The sequence below is a fragment of the Canis lupus genome, chromosome 34 (assembly GCF_048164855.1).
Source record: "Canis lupus baileyi chromosome 34, mCanLup2.hap1, whole genome shotgun sequence".
Lineage (NCBI taxonomy): Eukaryota > Metazoa > Chordata > Mammalia > Carnivora > Canidae > Canis > Canis lupus.
Window position 1 is genome coordinate 8,275,337 of NC_132871.1, and position 16,809 is coordinate 8,292,145.

Genomic DNA, 16,809 nt, shown 5'->3' on the forward strand with positions numbered 1-16,809 from the left:
GCAGCAACACTGAGTCAGATGGGAGCCTGTGAAATAGTAATTTGGGCCCCATGACTATCATGTTCCTGAATGATCTACCTGATAATCCTAGAACATTGTGGAACCACGAGTTCATACAAAGGCACATGTTTCATTGGAAGGCAAAGACTTTTTTGTCAGTTCTGTACTTATTTTAAAGGAACGTAAGAGCTGTCAAATCTTACATTGATAAAATGCCAGCTTTGTCGATCATTATAACCACTTAAGAAAAGGGAAAATTAAGTAGAGAATTAGAGCAAAGATTACTGATGAATAATAATGTGGATGTCTGAATATCTGATGCATCTTCTCATACGAGGGCCATTTAAAAGATGCATTTAGTGCTTCTCTGTTTCTAAGTGCTTATGGCCTAATGCTTTGAACTATACAGTTCAGCTAATTTTCCTTTGGAAAAGAAATCAACTGACCAGAATGATGGTGATGTAGGATTTATATCAATCACAGGGGGGAAAAAAGCCCCAAATGAAAAACCACATACTTTTCTATCTTAATAAGGATGAGATAGTCTGATAAACATTATCATAGCATGTTCTCTCGTTATCATTGTTTTTCAGATGTAAAAATGTGCACTTACTTTACACTTAAAGATGAGCGGCTGGCTGACCTTTCTTCTCAACTCCAGCAGCATTTTGTTTTGCAGATAATCTGCTTCATTAATGAAAATCAGAAGCAGCTTGGAATATTTCGTGCATAATTAATTATCTTGGCAAGAAGATTTATGAATGTAATTTTTCTCAATTGCTCCAATCAGGCATAAGTGAGACAAACAAATAAATTAAAACTAAGTTATTCATAGTCTCTTTGTACAAGACAGTGTCAAGGACATCTAAGAGAATGAAGTAAGACATAAGGGCAGATAATTTCTTTTCACTACCCAGATCACAAATAGTTTTAAGATACAAATCTTTGCAGCGGGGGGGAAAGGGGAATAGAATTCACATTTGGAAGGTTTTATAATTTGAGTGCCATGTATATCATAATCGTGTAACTGCACATAATCATATTCCTTATCTATAGGCAACTAAAATGACATCAAAGATGGAATATATAAGCACAGCCTCAGGACACCAGTCTTGTACGTGGTGGGCAGCTATAAAACTGTATGTGTGTGCATGCATGTGCCATATACACATGTGCAAGTGTAGTCTCCTTTCTTTGGTGCTGTTTTCTAAATAGGACTTAGAGCTGAACGGTTGACCAGCTTAAATTAATATGAGATAATATAAAAGTGCCTAGTTGAGTGGTAAGTGCTTTTAAATAATAGTCTCTCTTGGGCGTCTGTGTGGTGCAATCAGTTAGCCTTCCGAATCTTGGTTTTGGCTCAAGTCGTGATCTCAGGGTTGTGAGATTGAGCCCCATGTCATGCTCCGTGCTCAGCATGGAGTCTACTTAAAGTTTCTTTCTCCCTCTGCCCTTTCCCCCTCACTTGCTCTCTCTCTCAAAAATAAAGAAATAAATCTTTAAAAAAAAATCTGTTTGAATGCAGCTTTCTAACATTGACTGGAATAAACTCAAAATAAGGGTTGAATTATCTTGGAGATACTGGTATCCAGTAGCTCAGCCCAGTAACACACACATAACTTTCCAGCCACTTGTAAATTAAAATTTATGGCAAGTTTTATTTTAACACATAGGCTATCTCTAGAATTTACTCTAAGACATGCCAACAGTGAATCCAAAGTATCTGAAAGTACAGGAGAAGCATGTAATTTTGAAAACAGTAGAAACCCCTCTTAAATAGGATGCATGCTAATCGCTATTGCTTTCGAAGATACTGATGTCAAAGGTCCTGATAGAGGGACTCCGGTGCAGATAGTGTGGATATCAATTCTAGCTTTTACATTTACTAGTTACCTCTATGCTTCAGTTTCCTTTTCTGTAAAATGGGAATAGTAATAATATCTAGAGATTTTTATAGATGTCCTATAAAAATAAACAATGTTATATATGTAAAAATGCTTAGAGTACAGCTTGAATACAGTGAGTGCTCAATAAATGTCCAGATGTTCACCATATCACTATATACATTGGTGGGTACTTTCTGAGCTTTACTGGATAATCATTGGCTCATGAAATCCTACATTTTGGCCAGATCCCACACAAGTTCTTTAAATCACTAGGTAATCTTAGCTTTCTAAAATGCTATGATGTTGAGGGGAAATAAATGCCATTTCATGGCTTGGTAGTCAGCCTAGTTTTTTTCAGAAAGTCAACTTTATTTGTAAGATAAAGTTTAAAGTTAATTTTTTTCCTCTTTCTTCACTCTTTAGCTGTTTATTAAAGCTCATTTATACGTCTTATGGTTGATTATGTAATCATGAAGCTTAGTCATTTCTCTATACTGTTCAATTGGCTTACCAACATTTTAATTTGATATAATGATTTAAGCCCTTTAATCAGTTGCGAGAGGACTGGGTGACTCACACTGTGACTGAATGACTCTCTCTGCAGTAATAGGACTGATGACAAAGCTGTCTGATGTCCCAAAGCCCTGGGAAGGGCTCCACATTGATCCCTGATCCTCAGACCCCTCCATCGTACCGCAGAGTTAGCTGCTGCTACTTGAGCGATCCGCTAAGCCCCAGACTGCCTGTGGATCTCCTTCCACTACTCCAAGCTCTTTTTCTTCCCTGTCCCTGCTGCTGGAGATTGTTGGGTTTTCTTTCCTCCTCAACACTACAAATACCCCAAACTTGCTGGGAAGTGGGACTCATTCTCTCCTCCACCTTAATTCTCATGCTCCCCAAAGACAACCAAAGGGTTATGATTAATTTTAATGCTTTTTTAATAGGGAGATTTATAAGCAAACAAAGTAAATAGCACACTTTCAAAAAATGACAATATCCCTTAAAATTTAACAGTTATTTATCCTGTCGATATAATAGGCCTGACTGATTTTTTCCAACAACCAGGCGTCTAAGCCAAAGCTGCAGCATGAAATCTACTTGGCTGCATGGCTTAGGAACTGGGATGGTAATGTGACAATGTCAAACTTTAGTCCCACTCCTAAGTAGCTCTGTAATGTCTGTTCTCTGTCTCTCTCTGCCTCTGTCTCTCTCTCTCTTTCTTATACACACACACATACACACACACACACACAGTAAATATAATTAGCTCCAGATTCCACTTATGGTGGAACCCCAGGTTATATTGGGAAAACCATGCCTTAGATATTTTTGGCAGAAATGCACATTGCTAGGACACTGGGCTAGTCTCTTTCCTTTCTTGAAATAAAGGCTTTCTCCCACTGCTGGGAGGATTTGCCCCAGTGAGTCAGAGGTAATGCTAGAAATAAAATTTAGGCCCAGAGACATCCACTGTACTGATTTTATCCATTGGACTAAACAGCTTTCTTCCATTAAGTGGTTGAAAGTAAAGAGCCTACATAAGCAAGAGTTGAGGCCAGTCTTGGGAAGGGAGGAAGTCCTTAGTGCCATTTTTCTTGCTCTATAAATGTGAAAAGAAAAATGATATGTCAACACAAATCAGAATAATTAAATACATAAAATTGTGATTCTAGACAGGGAGATAGATTATCTGTGAAGCTGTTTATAAAGTAAAAAATTTACTTCATGACAAACAACATATTTTTGCTTTCCTACTACCCATCAACAGAGAATACTGAGATCCTATAATTTGTTGAGGAGATATTAATACCTTCCAATTGTCTTCCATAATATATGGAGAGCTTCCAAATTCCACAAAAGAAATATGGTGAACATTATTCTCTTAGAATCAATGAAATGAAGTCCAAATATTCATGAGCCAATAATTAGTCCCAGAATGCGTCTAAAAAGAATCCCAATCCACGTTTTTGGCAGTAATGCTTCTTTCCTCCTCTGCTCTCAAGTCCTCAGGTACAAAGATTAGTGACATGCTTTAGTGTCTCTTTCCCTAATATACATGATCTCCTGATGGAGCAAATGGATATTTGAAGTTTTGTTATCATCTAATTAAATACAGAGCACATTTGACCGTATTGCCTAATATGAAATAATTTCTCTACTATAAAAAAGAAAAAAAAGTTGTTACAATAGTAACATGCCTTCAAAAACAAAGTAGAAAAAAAAAAAAAACAAAGTAGATGTTAGAAGTGTCACCTGTGGCCATCTACTGTGATTGAAAACACCTTTGTATATGTGTGCATTTTTGATACGTGGAAGAGAGACTATCAAAAAGTCTTGGGTTAAAGAAGATAAATACCTGATGCCTTTTCTTCTGCTTTATCAGTTTTTGTCTCTAGTAGTAACTGGCTATTTGTCAAGAATTGTTCTGCACATGGAAAAGAAAATGAAAGTAATTTGAAGAGATTTTCATCTTCCCTTAAGCATTTCTGTTAAGGTGGTTTGAATAGCTTATTGCTGGCTCACCTCCTGCAGCACACTTTTAAACAAAGATAAAAAAAAAAATAAGATCTGTTCTCGGATGGTGGAACAAATTGCACAAAAAGAGACTGGTTGTGTTTGGCAGTCTGATGCGTCACTTTGGGCTGCAGCAGGAGTTCACCTTGTTGCCACGTGAGGTTTTTCTTCCGGACTGTCGGAGAGCATTTTCTATCACTTGTGTTCCCATGTGTCAGTCCTGGAATAGTCTTTGGAATTCTCAGCTTGCCTTAGCTGTCACCTGTGCCCACAGCCAGCCTCTTGCTCTCAGCCCCTGTTCCTGATGGGCCTGCTGCACGCATCTGTTCTCTCAAATGCAGTATTTCCACTGAACCCCCAACGTGGTACACGGAACCCATTTCCCTGTTAGACTCTCTAACTGTGGTGTTGTGTTTTTTTTTTTTTTTTATCTTTTTTCTTAAAAAAAAAAAAGATGGTATTTATTTATTCATAAGGGAGAGAGAGAGGCAAAGACAGGCAGAGGGAGGAGCAGGCTCCCTGCGGGGACTGGATCCCAGGAGGTTTTGATCCTAAGAATGTTTGTAAACCTAGCCTGAGAAGAGCCATTTCTTCCCTCTGGAATCCTTTGGTTCTGCAGATGGTGGTGATGAAAAGAAAAACGTGGGATGAGAAAGTGTGAGTTCTGACCATGACATTTCTGCCTGCGGGACTTGCCTCTTGTTGGTTGTATGACCTTAGGCAAGTTGCTCCACTCCTAACACACCTGCTGGGTATGTTTTCCTCATCTGCTGAAAAAGAAAATCTCTCCATAGAGGAGGGATGTAAAGATGGCATGAGGTTACTTGTAACCTGCTTAGAGTTGTCCTTGACCCCTTTCTGCAAAGAGGGGTTTTATTTATTTCTCTTGCTTTCTTAACTCTTACCTCCCAGCAGGGTGTTAAGGGGATGGGTTGTCCAAGAAGTAAGAGCTAGCCCTTCCTTGCCCAGTTAGTGCTCTCCTCCAACCTTTCCCCACTTCCTGGTATGTGCCTGCATCCACTCTCCTTCATGTATCTTCAGACACTGCGTCTGCACATAATGCTGAAGTCTCACCTAATCAAAGAAAAAAAGGTGTGGAGAAACCCCATTGCTACCTCTGCTTCCTGAAAGCTGCCATCAAGATCTCTCCTTTACTGAACCAATAAGCTTCTCTGGAAGTATCATTAGTTCGACTTCTTTATTCTCCACTCAGTGGTCCGTAAATGCTTGCCAACCGAGATCTCATTTCACCATTCTCTTGACCCTGCTATTTTAAATTGCCCTTAATTAAAACCCAGTCCTTAGATCTATATTTAACCAACATGGATAGTCTGAATGTCCTAAAATGGTCGAACCATTTCAATAAAGATATAATTCAAGTCATAGGTGATTTTAAATTTTCTAGTAGCCACATTAAAAACGTAAAAAGTTACAAGAAAAGTGAAAAGCGATAATATATTTTGTTTAACCTAATGTATCTAAAATGGTGCCACAATATTTAATCAACACTAATATTCTTAACAAGATATTTGTGTTATTTTTTTCTTCTTTTACAAAGTCTATGAAATTTGCTATGTACTTTATACTTGGAGTACATCTTAGTTTGGACTTGACAGAATCCAAGCACTCAATAGCCATAGAGGATAGTGTGGGTCTACATACAGCATTGGAGGGGACTGTCCTGGAACTCCTCTTTTAAAAAAAAAAAAAAAAAGATTTTTTTTTATTATTCATGAGAGACACACACCCACACACACAGAGGCAGAGACACAGGCAGAGGGAGAAGCAGGCTCCATGCAGGAAGCCCGACATGGGACTGATCCCAGTTCTCCAGGATCAGGCCCTGGGCCGAAGGTGGCGCTAACCTGCTGAGCCACCCGGGCTGCCCCTAGAACTCCTCTTTAATTTCCATGGCAGCTCTCGGTTTTCATTGAACATTCCCGAAAGCTCCCGCTTTGAATTTTTGCTGACTTCTTTCTCTATCTCCCTTCACTCTAATAGGTGCTCCCCTTCCCCACCCAACCACCCCCCCCAACAAAAAAAGATCCTCATTCCTTCTCTTAGTTCTACCTCCCCTGGGCACTGAGTACCTAGAATGTTATGTCAAACTGGTAGGATGATCATGAACACATTGCTTAGTTCAAGCAGAAAGGTGGGAACTAAGAAGAGAGAGGATAAATGTTCTAATTTTCCCCTTACTTCATCATTGCCAGGAACTGATTTCTGGTGTATACTCTGAATGTGTTTTTTTTTTTTTTCCCTTCCTCCCTTTCTGCATCCTCTGAACCCTTGGCTCATTTCATCCTTTTGCAAGGACCATATTCTACAGAATGTCCTGATGCCTCATTTACTGTACTTATTACTCAAGCTTTTGGACCGCAGCTGATATAATTTAAGTGCTTAGAAAAAGTGCTTTTGGAACATCTATGCAGCTGTCTGCAGTAGCTACTTGTGGGATGCAAGGACTGATTTATTGGGTGGCCCAATGTTATGGTTGACTAACGCTCAGTAATCTAGGGTGTCCTGCCTTTACCTCAGAAGGATTCTGAGAGCCTGTTCTGTGTGCATCCCACAGCACCACCTAGTAAATCTGATCCAAGAGGCTGCTCACGTGTGTGATGGATGCCTCATGATGAGATCGCCTACTTAGGATCAACTACTTACTTCTGAGTTTTATGCCAACTTGTTTTTTATGTTTCCTCCCAGGGTGCATTTGGTAGTAAAAATGTGTAGACCTAGAGAGTCAGGATGCTTATCAGGAAAGCATATACAGAATAGCAACATAGATCTTTAACACATTCACTTATAGGAAATGGCATTGCCACACAGGAATAGTATCCTCTGGGGGTTAAAATAGTATTTGCCAAATCTAGGGGATGAGGTCAGTAGATACCTTTTAAAAATCAAAACACTCCCTCCTTTCCGGCTTTCATCACTGCTGGCATGTGCTACATGACAAGTCTTTGACTCATAAAGTTGAATAGGATTATCTGAGGGTTCAGGGTCCTCACCTGTTTTTAGAGATTAGCAAACACCTGTTTGTACTCATTTTTTTTATTCACTCAGATCCTATATTAAAGCTTTCCCTATTAAAACATTCTTGAGATTTCTGAGTTCTTCCCATGTTAGCTAATAATAAATGAAACTTACTCCCAGTACTTAATAAATGCTCTCTTAAATTTATATTCATGATCCATTTTTCTTTGATGAAAACTTTAAATTAGCCCTACTTGTGGTTTTATACGGGTTCACTGTATCTTTTGTGAGAAATTGTTTTTGTAAAAATTAAACAAATTAGTGAATAAACTTTATAGCTCTTACTAAAATACTCTCTGTGGGTTCTAATATGCATATTATATATATATATATCATCTAGTTCTAATTGAGATAATAAAGACATCTTCAAATAATGGTAAATACATCAATACAATACTTCAGATATTGGTAATGTGTATATAGCACACAAATTACCAAATATTCTGGAAAAAAATGAGTTGCTTCATATCAAAACTGCTACAGGTTTGCCATTATTTTTTAATTGCTAAATGCTGGTTAGCAAAGATTTACAATTAGCAGGAAGCTGGAGAAACCCTCTTACCCCAAGCTGTGCTGTTTATTTCATCCTGAAAAATGCTAAGTGTTGATATAGACCATTCAATCTCATAATCAGCTTTGTGCTATCAGCCCTATAATAGTAATACCTCTTCTAGGTAACTCCTAACTTGACTTTTGTGTAGTGGCGGGGAGGGGGTGTACATTTATTGTGTGGAGCTTTAAGACTGACCTAGCTTTCTCTTTGACCACCTACTTCACACATATCTCTATGTATTAGGAGTTCAGAGAAATCCTGAGGTTGTTGCAGGCAGGACAACATAGGCGGGGAAAAAAGTATAATATAATGTTTGGGCATTGCCCACCATTTTAAATGGGATGCCAGGATTCATTTTTCAGGCTTGAAGTAATTCCACCCAATGACCAGGGCTGTAAGACTTTAGATTACCTAAGAAGGCAGCAGGGCACAGTGAAAAGAGCATGTACTTTGGAATAATGTAGGTTTGGAGACTATACCTGGCCCACCACTTACTATATGGCCCTGGATATGCTGCTTCACCTCTCTTCATCTCTACAATGATGATGTCATGCTTGTTAGAGAGCTGTTGAGAGAAATAGAGATGATGCCCAAAAAGCAAGTAGCGAACCGTCTATCCTGTTGTGGGCTCTTAAGGACCAGTAGCTGTGATGTGATCATGGAGATAACACTGTATAGGATTTGGGAGTAAAAATCTCTTTGCTTGAGCTGGAATAAGGAATCTGCATCCATGTCATTGGCCCCATGTCCACTTATGTAATCATTTAAAAATGTACAGCTTCTTTCAAGTCGTTTGCTATTTGTTGTTTCAACACTGTGTAAAGCACGTATTGTAAATCAAGTCTAAATGAATGTGAGTCATGCCCTTTAGCTATTTATAATACCAACAGAATTTTAATAACTTGTCTATTTACTTTCTGAAGACAGATTTTCAGCAATTGCAGCAATTGCATGGCTGAAATATTTTTGCATTGTCTTTGTAGAGTGGAAATATAATTCTACATAGCTATTTAATATCTTCATGTAGGTTTATATAACAATATTCACCTTCATCTTTTTATCCAGGGAAGATTTATATTCTAAAAGAATGCATGATTTATAGACTGTGGGAATCTATTCTGGTTCTTCATTTTTAGGAAATTTTGAACTATTTTCTTCATTCCATGTAGCCAACTGAACTGATATATCATTTTCATGCATTTGGGGGATTATTTTTTTCTCTTATATACAGATTGAAATGAAGAAAAATAAACCTGATCGTATTAATTTAATGTGTGAGATAAATTTATGTAGAAAGAAACCGAAGTAGCTTAGGTTTTGAAAATATTTCTGAATTTCGACTTACTTATCCTAATCATTTAAAATTTCATCTCTCTTTGTTGCTTCTTACCTAGGTTACTTGTTGGTTTCAGAAAACAATAAGAGATTTACAGGAACAAAGTCTAGGTTCGTCGCTGTCAGACAATGAGGAACTAATCTGTAAGCATGAGGAATTGATAATAAAAGCAAAGGTAAGAAACATATTAAAAATAATTTTTAAATGCATGGTCTTCTTTTGAATATGCTTCTGTAGGTAATGTAGAGAAGTACTAAAACTCTCTCTCTGAATAATCCACTATTTACAGAGAAAGGATTCTGATAGCCTTAGCTAATACCACTACCTATTGACTGGGCTTTTAGAATAATAGAGAACAAAGCAGCCTCTACAACAATAACTATCATCTTTTGAATAGTTACCATGTATCAGCAGTTATATTAAGTATAAGAGATGTATTGTCTAAATTATCACCAAATCCCTAAGGGGTAGGTATTATTTTACTGATCAAAACAAACTAAACACAAAGGCTTGGAGATGCAAAGTAACTTGACCAATGTAATATATCTTGTCAGCGGCAGAGTTGGAATTCTTTTTTTTTTTTTAAGATTTTATTTATTCATTTATGATAGACATAGAAAGAGAGAGAGGGGCAGAGACACAGGCGGAAGGAGAAGCAGGCTCCACACCAGGAGCCTGATGTGGGACTCGATCCCGGGGCTGGATCCCGGGGCTCCAGGGTCATGCCCCGGGCCAAAGGCAGGCGCCAAACTGCTGAGCCACCCAGGGATCCCCCAGAGTTGGAATTCAATGCAGATCTTATCTAACTCCAAGGCCCAGGCTCCTAAACTATATTCTGCTAGCTTTCTAAAAAAGTTTTTTTTTTTTTTTTTTTTTCCTGCACTAAGATCTCATTATGATTTCCGGGTGTAGTTTGCTTGCTGTTCCCATTTATATTTCCCTATTTCCTTAACTTGCTTCACCTTTCTTCATTTTGCAAAAAAGTAATAGCCACCAGCCAGTCAACCATTTGTAGGTTTGTGGACTGTGCAAAGTGGAATCATGAAGTATTGAAAGCAAGATGAGCATCTGTGTAAAGGTGCTTCTCTCTTGTTATTTGGAAATTGACTCATTTGTATCTTTGGGGTCTATAAATACTTCCAGAGTTCTTCACTGATGTTCTATTTTGATCTCTAAGGAAACAAAAATCCATTTGTAGTAGATTGAATAGGAATGGTGACAACTTCAATCAGTATCAAGACTTAAGAGAACTTTCTATTATTAATGTCTTGAGTGGTTGATAGTTGTAGGTACAGCCAAATATTGAAGCTCTGGAAAACAATGGGCCAGCACTACTAGATAAGGGTTGAAAATAAGGAAGACAAATAAATATTTACATGTTTGGGAGGAAGGGATTGGTGGCGGGCAGAAAGGAGGATGGGCATGGAAGGAGAAGCAGTAGACTGCATTTATCTGGACTGAAATCTCATAGGAATCATAATGCTTTTGTTTGTTTATGGCTTCTCTCTGAACACTGCAGCATACACAAGTATTCCATATGTTTGGTCTGAATATTTGCTGGATTGATAAAAGATGCAATTACAGAAGACTACTATGACTGATGATTTTTAAAAGTTCTTTAAAATGCTCAGCATTTGGTTGATCTGTTTAGGAAATTAATTTTCTTCATTGAGGTTAAACAGCAGTTTACTCTGTGGGTGTCACAAGTTTTATCAGTGAAAATTCTATCAAATTCCCTAAATGTCAAACACAAGAGAGGACCTGAATTTCACAGGATGGCTGCCTTATTAAAACAAACAAAAATGGCTTATTTACGTTATTTAGTTATACTTGGGGTTATAGTCCCTGTAACTATAGACTAATCATGGTTTCTCACAGTCTGGATAAAAATATTTGTTTGACATACAACCTCAGTTCTAATAGGACTTGGGCAAGTTCTGTTGTATAGATATTAATGTTCTACTTCTATCCTCAAGGTTTTAACTAGCTCCTAGTTCTTTATCCTTAGGAAATGCCTGACCTAGCTCACTAACTCTCCTAAAGCGCTTTTTCTATTATTTGGCCCTCTTGCCAAGTTTCTTGACTTCACTGATTCCATTTTTCATGCCCGATGCCTCACACTGATTCTGCTTCATAATTGTTTTTACTTGCTCCATTTGTCTAATGTTCTTCCGTATATCTTAAGGTATACTTTATTCACACATCAAATGTTTGATCTGTCCAGTGCCTTAATTGTACTTCCTCTGACTCAGGTATTTCAGTGTGTTGCTTGCACTCATCAGATTATTATTTTACCCTGAGCTAGTATTCCTTTGGGATATCAGCAATTTTGACTGGTAAGGCATGGGAAGTGTGAAAGCGGGTGATTTAATCTGTCACCTTCTGGTGCAGGGTTGGGTGGCCCTGAGTACAGGGAGCTTCTGTTGTTACATTAGGGCTCAATCATTCATGGTCTTCCCTTTGACCCCAGATACCTATAAAGGATGGGATTTCTTGGAGGGCTTCCCCCTGATTGGACTCTCAATCCTGCTTTATTCTAAGACTCATGGGGTACTGGACCAAAGAACAAAGACCCCGGACCCTGAGAATGTTCTGTCCCGTTCACTTAGTGAGAGTTGGAGACAGCTCATTAAGAAATAGGTCAGTTTGATTACCTCTCATATGTTAGCTCTCTACCTGGTAGATTCCAATGCTGTCCTGATGTTTCTTCTCTCTGGATGCTACTGGACCGGCACTACTCTTTTTTTCCTGAAAAAGGTACATTGACAACACTGACCAAACAGATGGGGAAAGAAAGCATCATACTCAGCAAGTTCTCCCCTGGCATATCTCCCATCATGATATCTAACTTTATTCTATTCTAAGCCATATGGCCCTGACACCTTTTGGCTCCTCAAGGAGAGTTCTTATACCTGTAAACTTTATTCTCACTTTGTTGACCTTTAGAAGAAGGACCAGCTACATTATATGTAGAATCAGAGCAAAATGAAAACATGGAGGAATTTCTTAATAAATTATTCAAATTTCAATACAGCAACAGCAGAGCATTAAAGTCAGCATGTGGCTCTTCTAAATTCAGGGCTCTGTGTGATGATATGGGTCCTTTGCCCATGAAGCCAGTCCTATCTACAGTATTAGGATTTCTGACAGGACCTACCAATCTTTGCTGGTTAGATGCTTTCCTTAGCTACCTCTACTGACCTCTTCCCACCTAGATAAGCAAGTTTTCTGAAAATAGATTATAATGTTATAATGGGTTGCATCCACATGATAAAAAACAGGTTCAAATCCCTGCTGTCACTCACTATGTAACTTTGGGGACATTTGACCTCTTTGAGCCTTACCTTCCTCACCTATAAGGAGGGAGCATGAAAATTCAATTAGAAAATATCTGTGAAAACACTCACATTTTAGTTGTGGCTCAAAAATGTTTTTCTTTTCCCATGGATGGTGTAAATGTTCAAATAGTTTTCATCTGTGCTTTTTCGCCCATCTCATTCCTTGTTCTTACAGATGGATTCTAATTTTATATGGCTTTAAACAGGAACCAACATATTATGTTTTGAAGTTTTGTTTGGGTGTGAGTATGAGGAGAGGAAGAGGGAATGTGGCTTCCAAAGGAGATTTTATGTATGAATAAGGCCTCAAGCTGGGAATTCATTAGTGAAACTCATATAAATAACCTGGTAACACAGGGAAAGTAGGTGTTTCTGCTCCCCACAGCTAAACTGAAGAGCAGAGAGGTGTTCTGTATTGCTTTTTTTTAAGCAGTAAGGTTTTTAAAAATAAATTTTGAAAATGCCTGTATCATTTCTTACTAGAATATAGTCAAATAAGAAATATGGAAAACTTTCTATCTTAATAAATGTGATGCCTTATTCAGAATGTGTTGAAATAACTGAACCAAATTTTTTATTATAACCTTTGACTATAAATAAATCATGTTAAATCATTGCACTTTTTTTACTAAATGTGAAAAATATTTTTCTTTTACATATGTAGCAGATAAAGAAATAGGAGACATTGATGATTATCAACTACCCTTTTGTTGAGACTTTAAATACTCTTCAATTTTATCATGTATTAATTTGATTCCCCAAAGTTTGAATTCAAACTTTAGAGCTCAGAGTTGGTTTTAGAATGTATTAACATAATATGCAAATAAACACTTTCCTATTATCTCATTTGAGGAGGCATAATCATTCCTTCTCCTGCAGATCAGAAATAATGTTCATATAAGAACTTCCTTCAGGAATGAGCTTGTACTTCTGTTGAGAGGAAAACTTTTTCTCTTCCAATTTGTGTCGAGTGTTTGAGTGCCTGCAAATTAATTGACAACAGACAGATTAACAGGAATAAAGACAGGCTTATTTTCATACATACATTTCATATATGCATGGGACGTCCTAGTAATGGAAATTTGTTTCCAAAGTTGAGGTTTATATATATCAATTTAACAAAAAAAGGGTGGGGAGATTAAGGCCTCGGTGGAAGAGTATGGAAGGTTCTATTGGGCCTTTTGCTTCTAATGAAATGGGCAGTCTGTCTTCTTCCTGGCTGAAAGTTTCCCAGTGGGAGAGTTTGTGGTAGCTAAATTGTACTCCTTGGTAGTAAGGGTCAGTCTTCTTTTAGTTAGGAAATGCCCTGGGAAGAGGGTTAATGGTAGCTGTTTTTTCAGGAGACTCTGCTTAAGTTTAAGTAATATTTCTGTGACTGCTGATTGTTCAGGTGTTTTCAGTTTAAAGTAATTTTCATACCACTCTGATGGACTTTAAATCCTCTCACTAATATTGCTTCAAACCTTGGTTCAGTTCGGACTGTTTATAGTTGGTGCACACTAGAATCACCTGAGCACTTTGAAAATATGCAGAAGTCTGGATCTCATGTCCAGAGATTCTAGGTAGTTTGGAGCATTAGGATTTTTAAAATTAGTTAATTAATTAATTAATTTGAGAGAGGGGCAGAGATAATAACAGAAAGCTTGAGTGAGGAGCAGAGGGAGAAGCAGACTCCCCACTGAGCAGGGAGCTGAAAGGGGGGCTCTATCCCAGGACCACAGGATCATGACCTAAGTCAATGGCAGATGCTTAACTGACATCAACTTTCGGTTTTGGCTCATGTCATGATCTCAGGGTCATGAGATCGAGCCTTGCATCAGGCTCCAAGCTCAGCGAGGAGTCTGTTAAAATTGCACCCTCCCTGCACTCATTCTTTCTAAAATAAATAAATAAACCTTAGAAAGAAATTTATTGTTAATCTTAAAATGATGATGTTTCTATAAAAAAAAAAAAAAGCAATCCAAATCTTCTTCTCCTTCTAAAAACACTGGAAGATCAGGCAATATCAGGCTCACTTTTCCATGTACACATAACAAACACTTGTCTGGAAAGTTATAATAGCTATTTCCTTTAGAAAAGACACGTGCACTCCAGTTTGCCACAGTCCCTGCCATTCCTCATTACTACGTCCCTTCCCACCTTTGCTTCACCTCATTCACATTATGTGCCTGACCCCTATAAGCATTTGGCTTGGAGAATTGACGAGCAATGAAGTACCATCCAAGTGTAGTAGTGGCTTAAACTGATTTGCATTTTTGAAAATTAAGTTGGAAACTGAAATAGAAGAATAAGAGGTAGTGATATTAAAGACAGAAAAGTCACTTAGAAAGTTATTGCAATTTTGATGAGAGTAACTTTAGGTAAAGTGTGATGTCTTTTGAGATAGAGGCTATTAACCACCATATTAAAAGTTTAAAGGAGACTTATAATTGTGTTGTTCAATGTGTGGCCCCCAGAAAGCAGCAGCAGCATCTGGAAGTCTTAGAAATACAGAATCTCAGACTCTAGCCACCGAACCTATTGTGTCAGAATCTGCATTTTAACAAATTTCCCCAGAGGATTTGAACTGACACTAAAGTGTAAGAGGCACTAACTTAGAGGCTTTTCCCATATATTTCATGTATGTCCATATTATCCTTAATTTTCCAGATGACTATATATTGTTTATAAAGTCCTTGGTTAACAACGATCCTTGGCATTCTGATATATTGAAACATTATCTTCAATGTTTTAATATAGTAGAATTCACATTCCTCAGCTTCAAGATTAAAACCATCTTCCATGATTCATCATCTAATCCGATTTTCCAAGTCATTGAAAATATTTTCCAGTTGTTGCTGAGTGATTTCATAAATTGGATTTGTGACCTTGGCATCAAGTTCCTTTAAATAATATTATTTGGGGATCTTAAAAAAATACCACCGCTTAGATCCCATATAAACTTTATTTAGAGGAAAAGTCAAGTTTAAATTTACAAAATATTTACAAATGTAAGATAAAAAAGTAAAGCAGAACCTCTTGCAAGCTTATTTGAATATTCTAAATGCATAATTATCATCAATAGAACCACTACAAGCAAGTAGCTCTTTAAAATATGTTTAGGTGTACCTGGGGCTCAGTCGGTTGAGCATTGACTCTTGGTTTCAGTTCAGGTCGTGATCTCAGGGTGGTGGGATTGAGCCCTGAGCCCTGCATGGAGCCTCACCTTGGTCTCCAAGCTGGGGCAGGTCTGCCTCTGTCCCTCCTCCTGCTTGCACTCTCTTATGTGTGCGCTCTCTCTCTCAAATCAATAAATAAAACTTAAAAAAAATGTTGTTTTTCTGATTATGTAATACATTTTCATTTTAGAAAAATTAGAAAATAGATAAAACTAAAGAAAAATTAAAATCACTTATACTGTGTGAGCATGTATGGAAATGGAAAGGAAATATAAAACATAACTCTGGGAAACAAACTAGGTGTGGTGGAAGGGAAGGAGGGCGGAGGGTGGGGGTGAATGGGTGACGGGCACTGAGGGGGGCACTTGATGGGATGAGCACTGGGTATTATTTTGTATGTTGGTAAATTGAACACCAATAAAAAATAAATTTATTTAAAACAAAGAAATATAGAACATACATAAAATTGAATATCTCCAAACTGTATATGTGTGTATAATACACTATATATGTGTGTTTTAATTTTTTAAATTTTTAAATTTTTTTTGTGTTTTTATATGCAAAATTGTTATGTATTATTTTGCAGTATGAGTTTTCTTTTTTTTTGAAGTATGAGTTTTCTGATTAGCATTATATCATAAGCATTTCTCCACTTAAATGCATACTTTATTATTATTATTATTATTATTATTATTATTATTTTATTTGAGAGAGAGAGTGCATATGGGAAAGAGCACCAGCCAAGGGAGAAATAGAAGGAGAGGGAGAAGCAGACTCCCTGCCGAGCAGGGAGCCTGACATGGGGCTCTATCCCAGGACCCCAAGGTCAGGACCTGAACCAAAGGCAGACACCTGATTGAGCCACCCTGGTGCCCATAATTGCATATTTTAAATATGTTTAATGACTGCATGTTATTAAACCATGTAAATGTATCATATCTAATTTTTCTTCTCATTGTGGCACATATTAACCTATATAAAGAAGCTG

At 37.5% G+C, this 16,809-nt stretch overlaps 1 protein-coding gene across 3 annotated transcripts in view; it reads left to right on the forward strand.

Moving 5' to 3' along the window:
- The window catches only part of CCDC141 (coiled-coil domain containing 141), a 180,655-nt gene that overhangs the window by 59,838 nt on the left and 104,008 nt on the right, over nucleotides 1–16,809 (forward strand). For all 3 annotated transcript variants that reach the window (XM_072811090.1, XM_072811092.1, XM_072811091.1), the window contains exon 6: nucleotides 9,384–9,500. In XM_072811090.1, coding sequence (XP_072667191.1) covers nucleotides 9,384–9,500 — 117 coding nt within the window. The remainder of the gene's footprint in view (nucleotides 1–9,383; nucleotides 9,501–16,809) is intronic.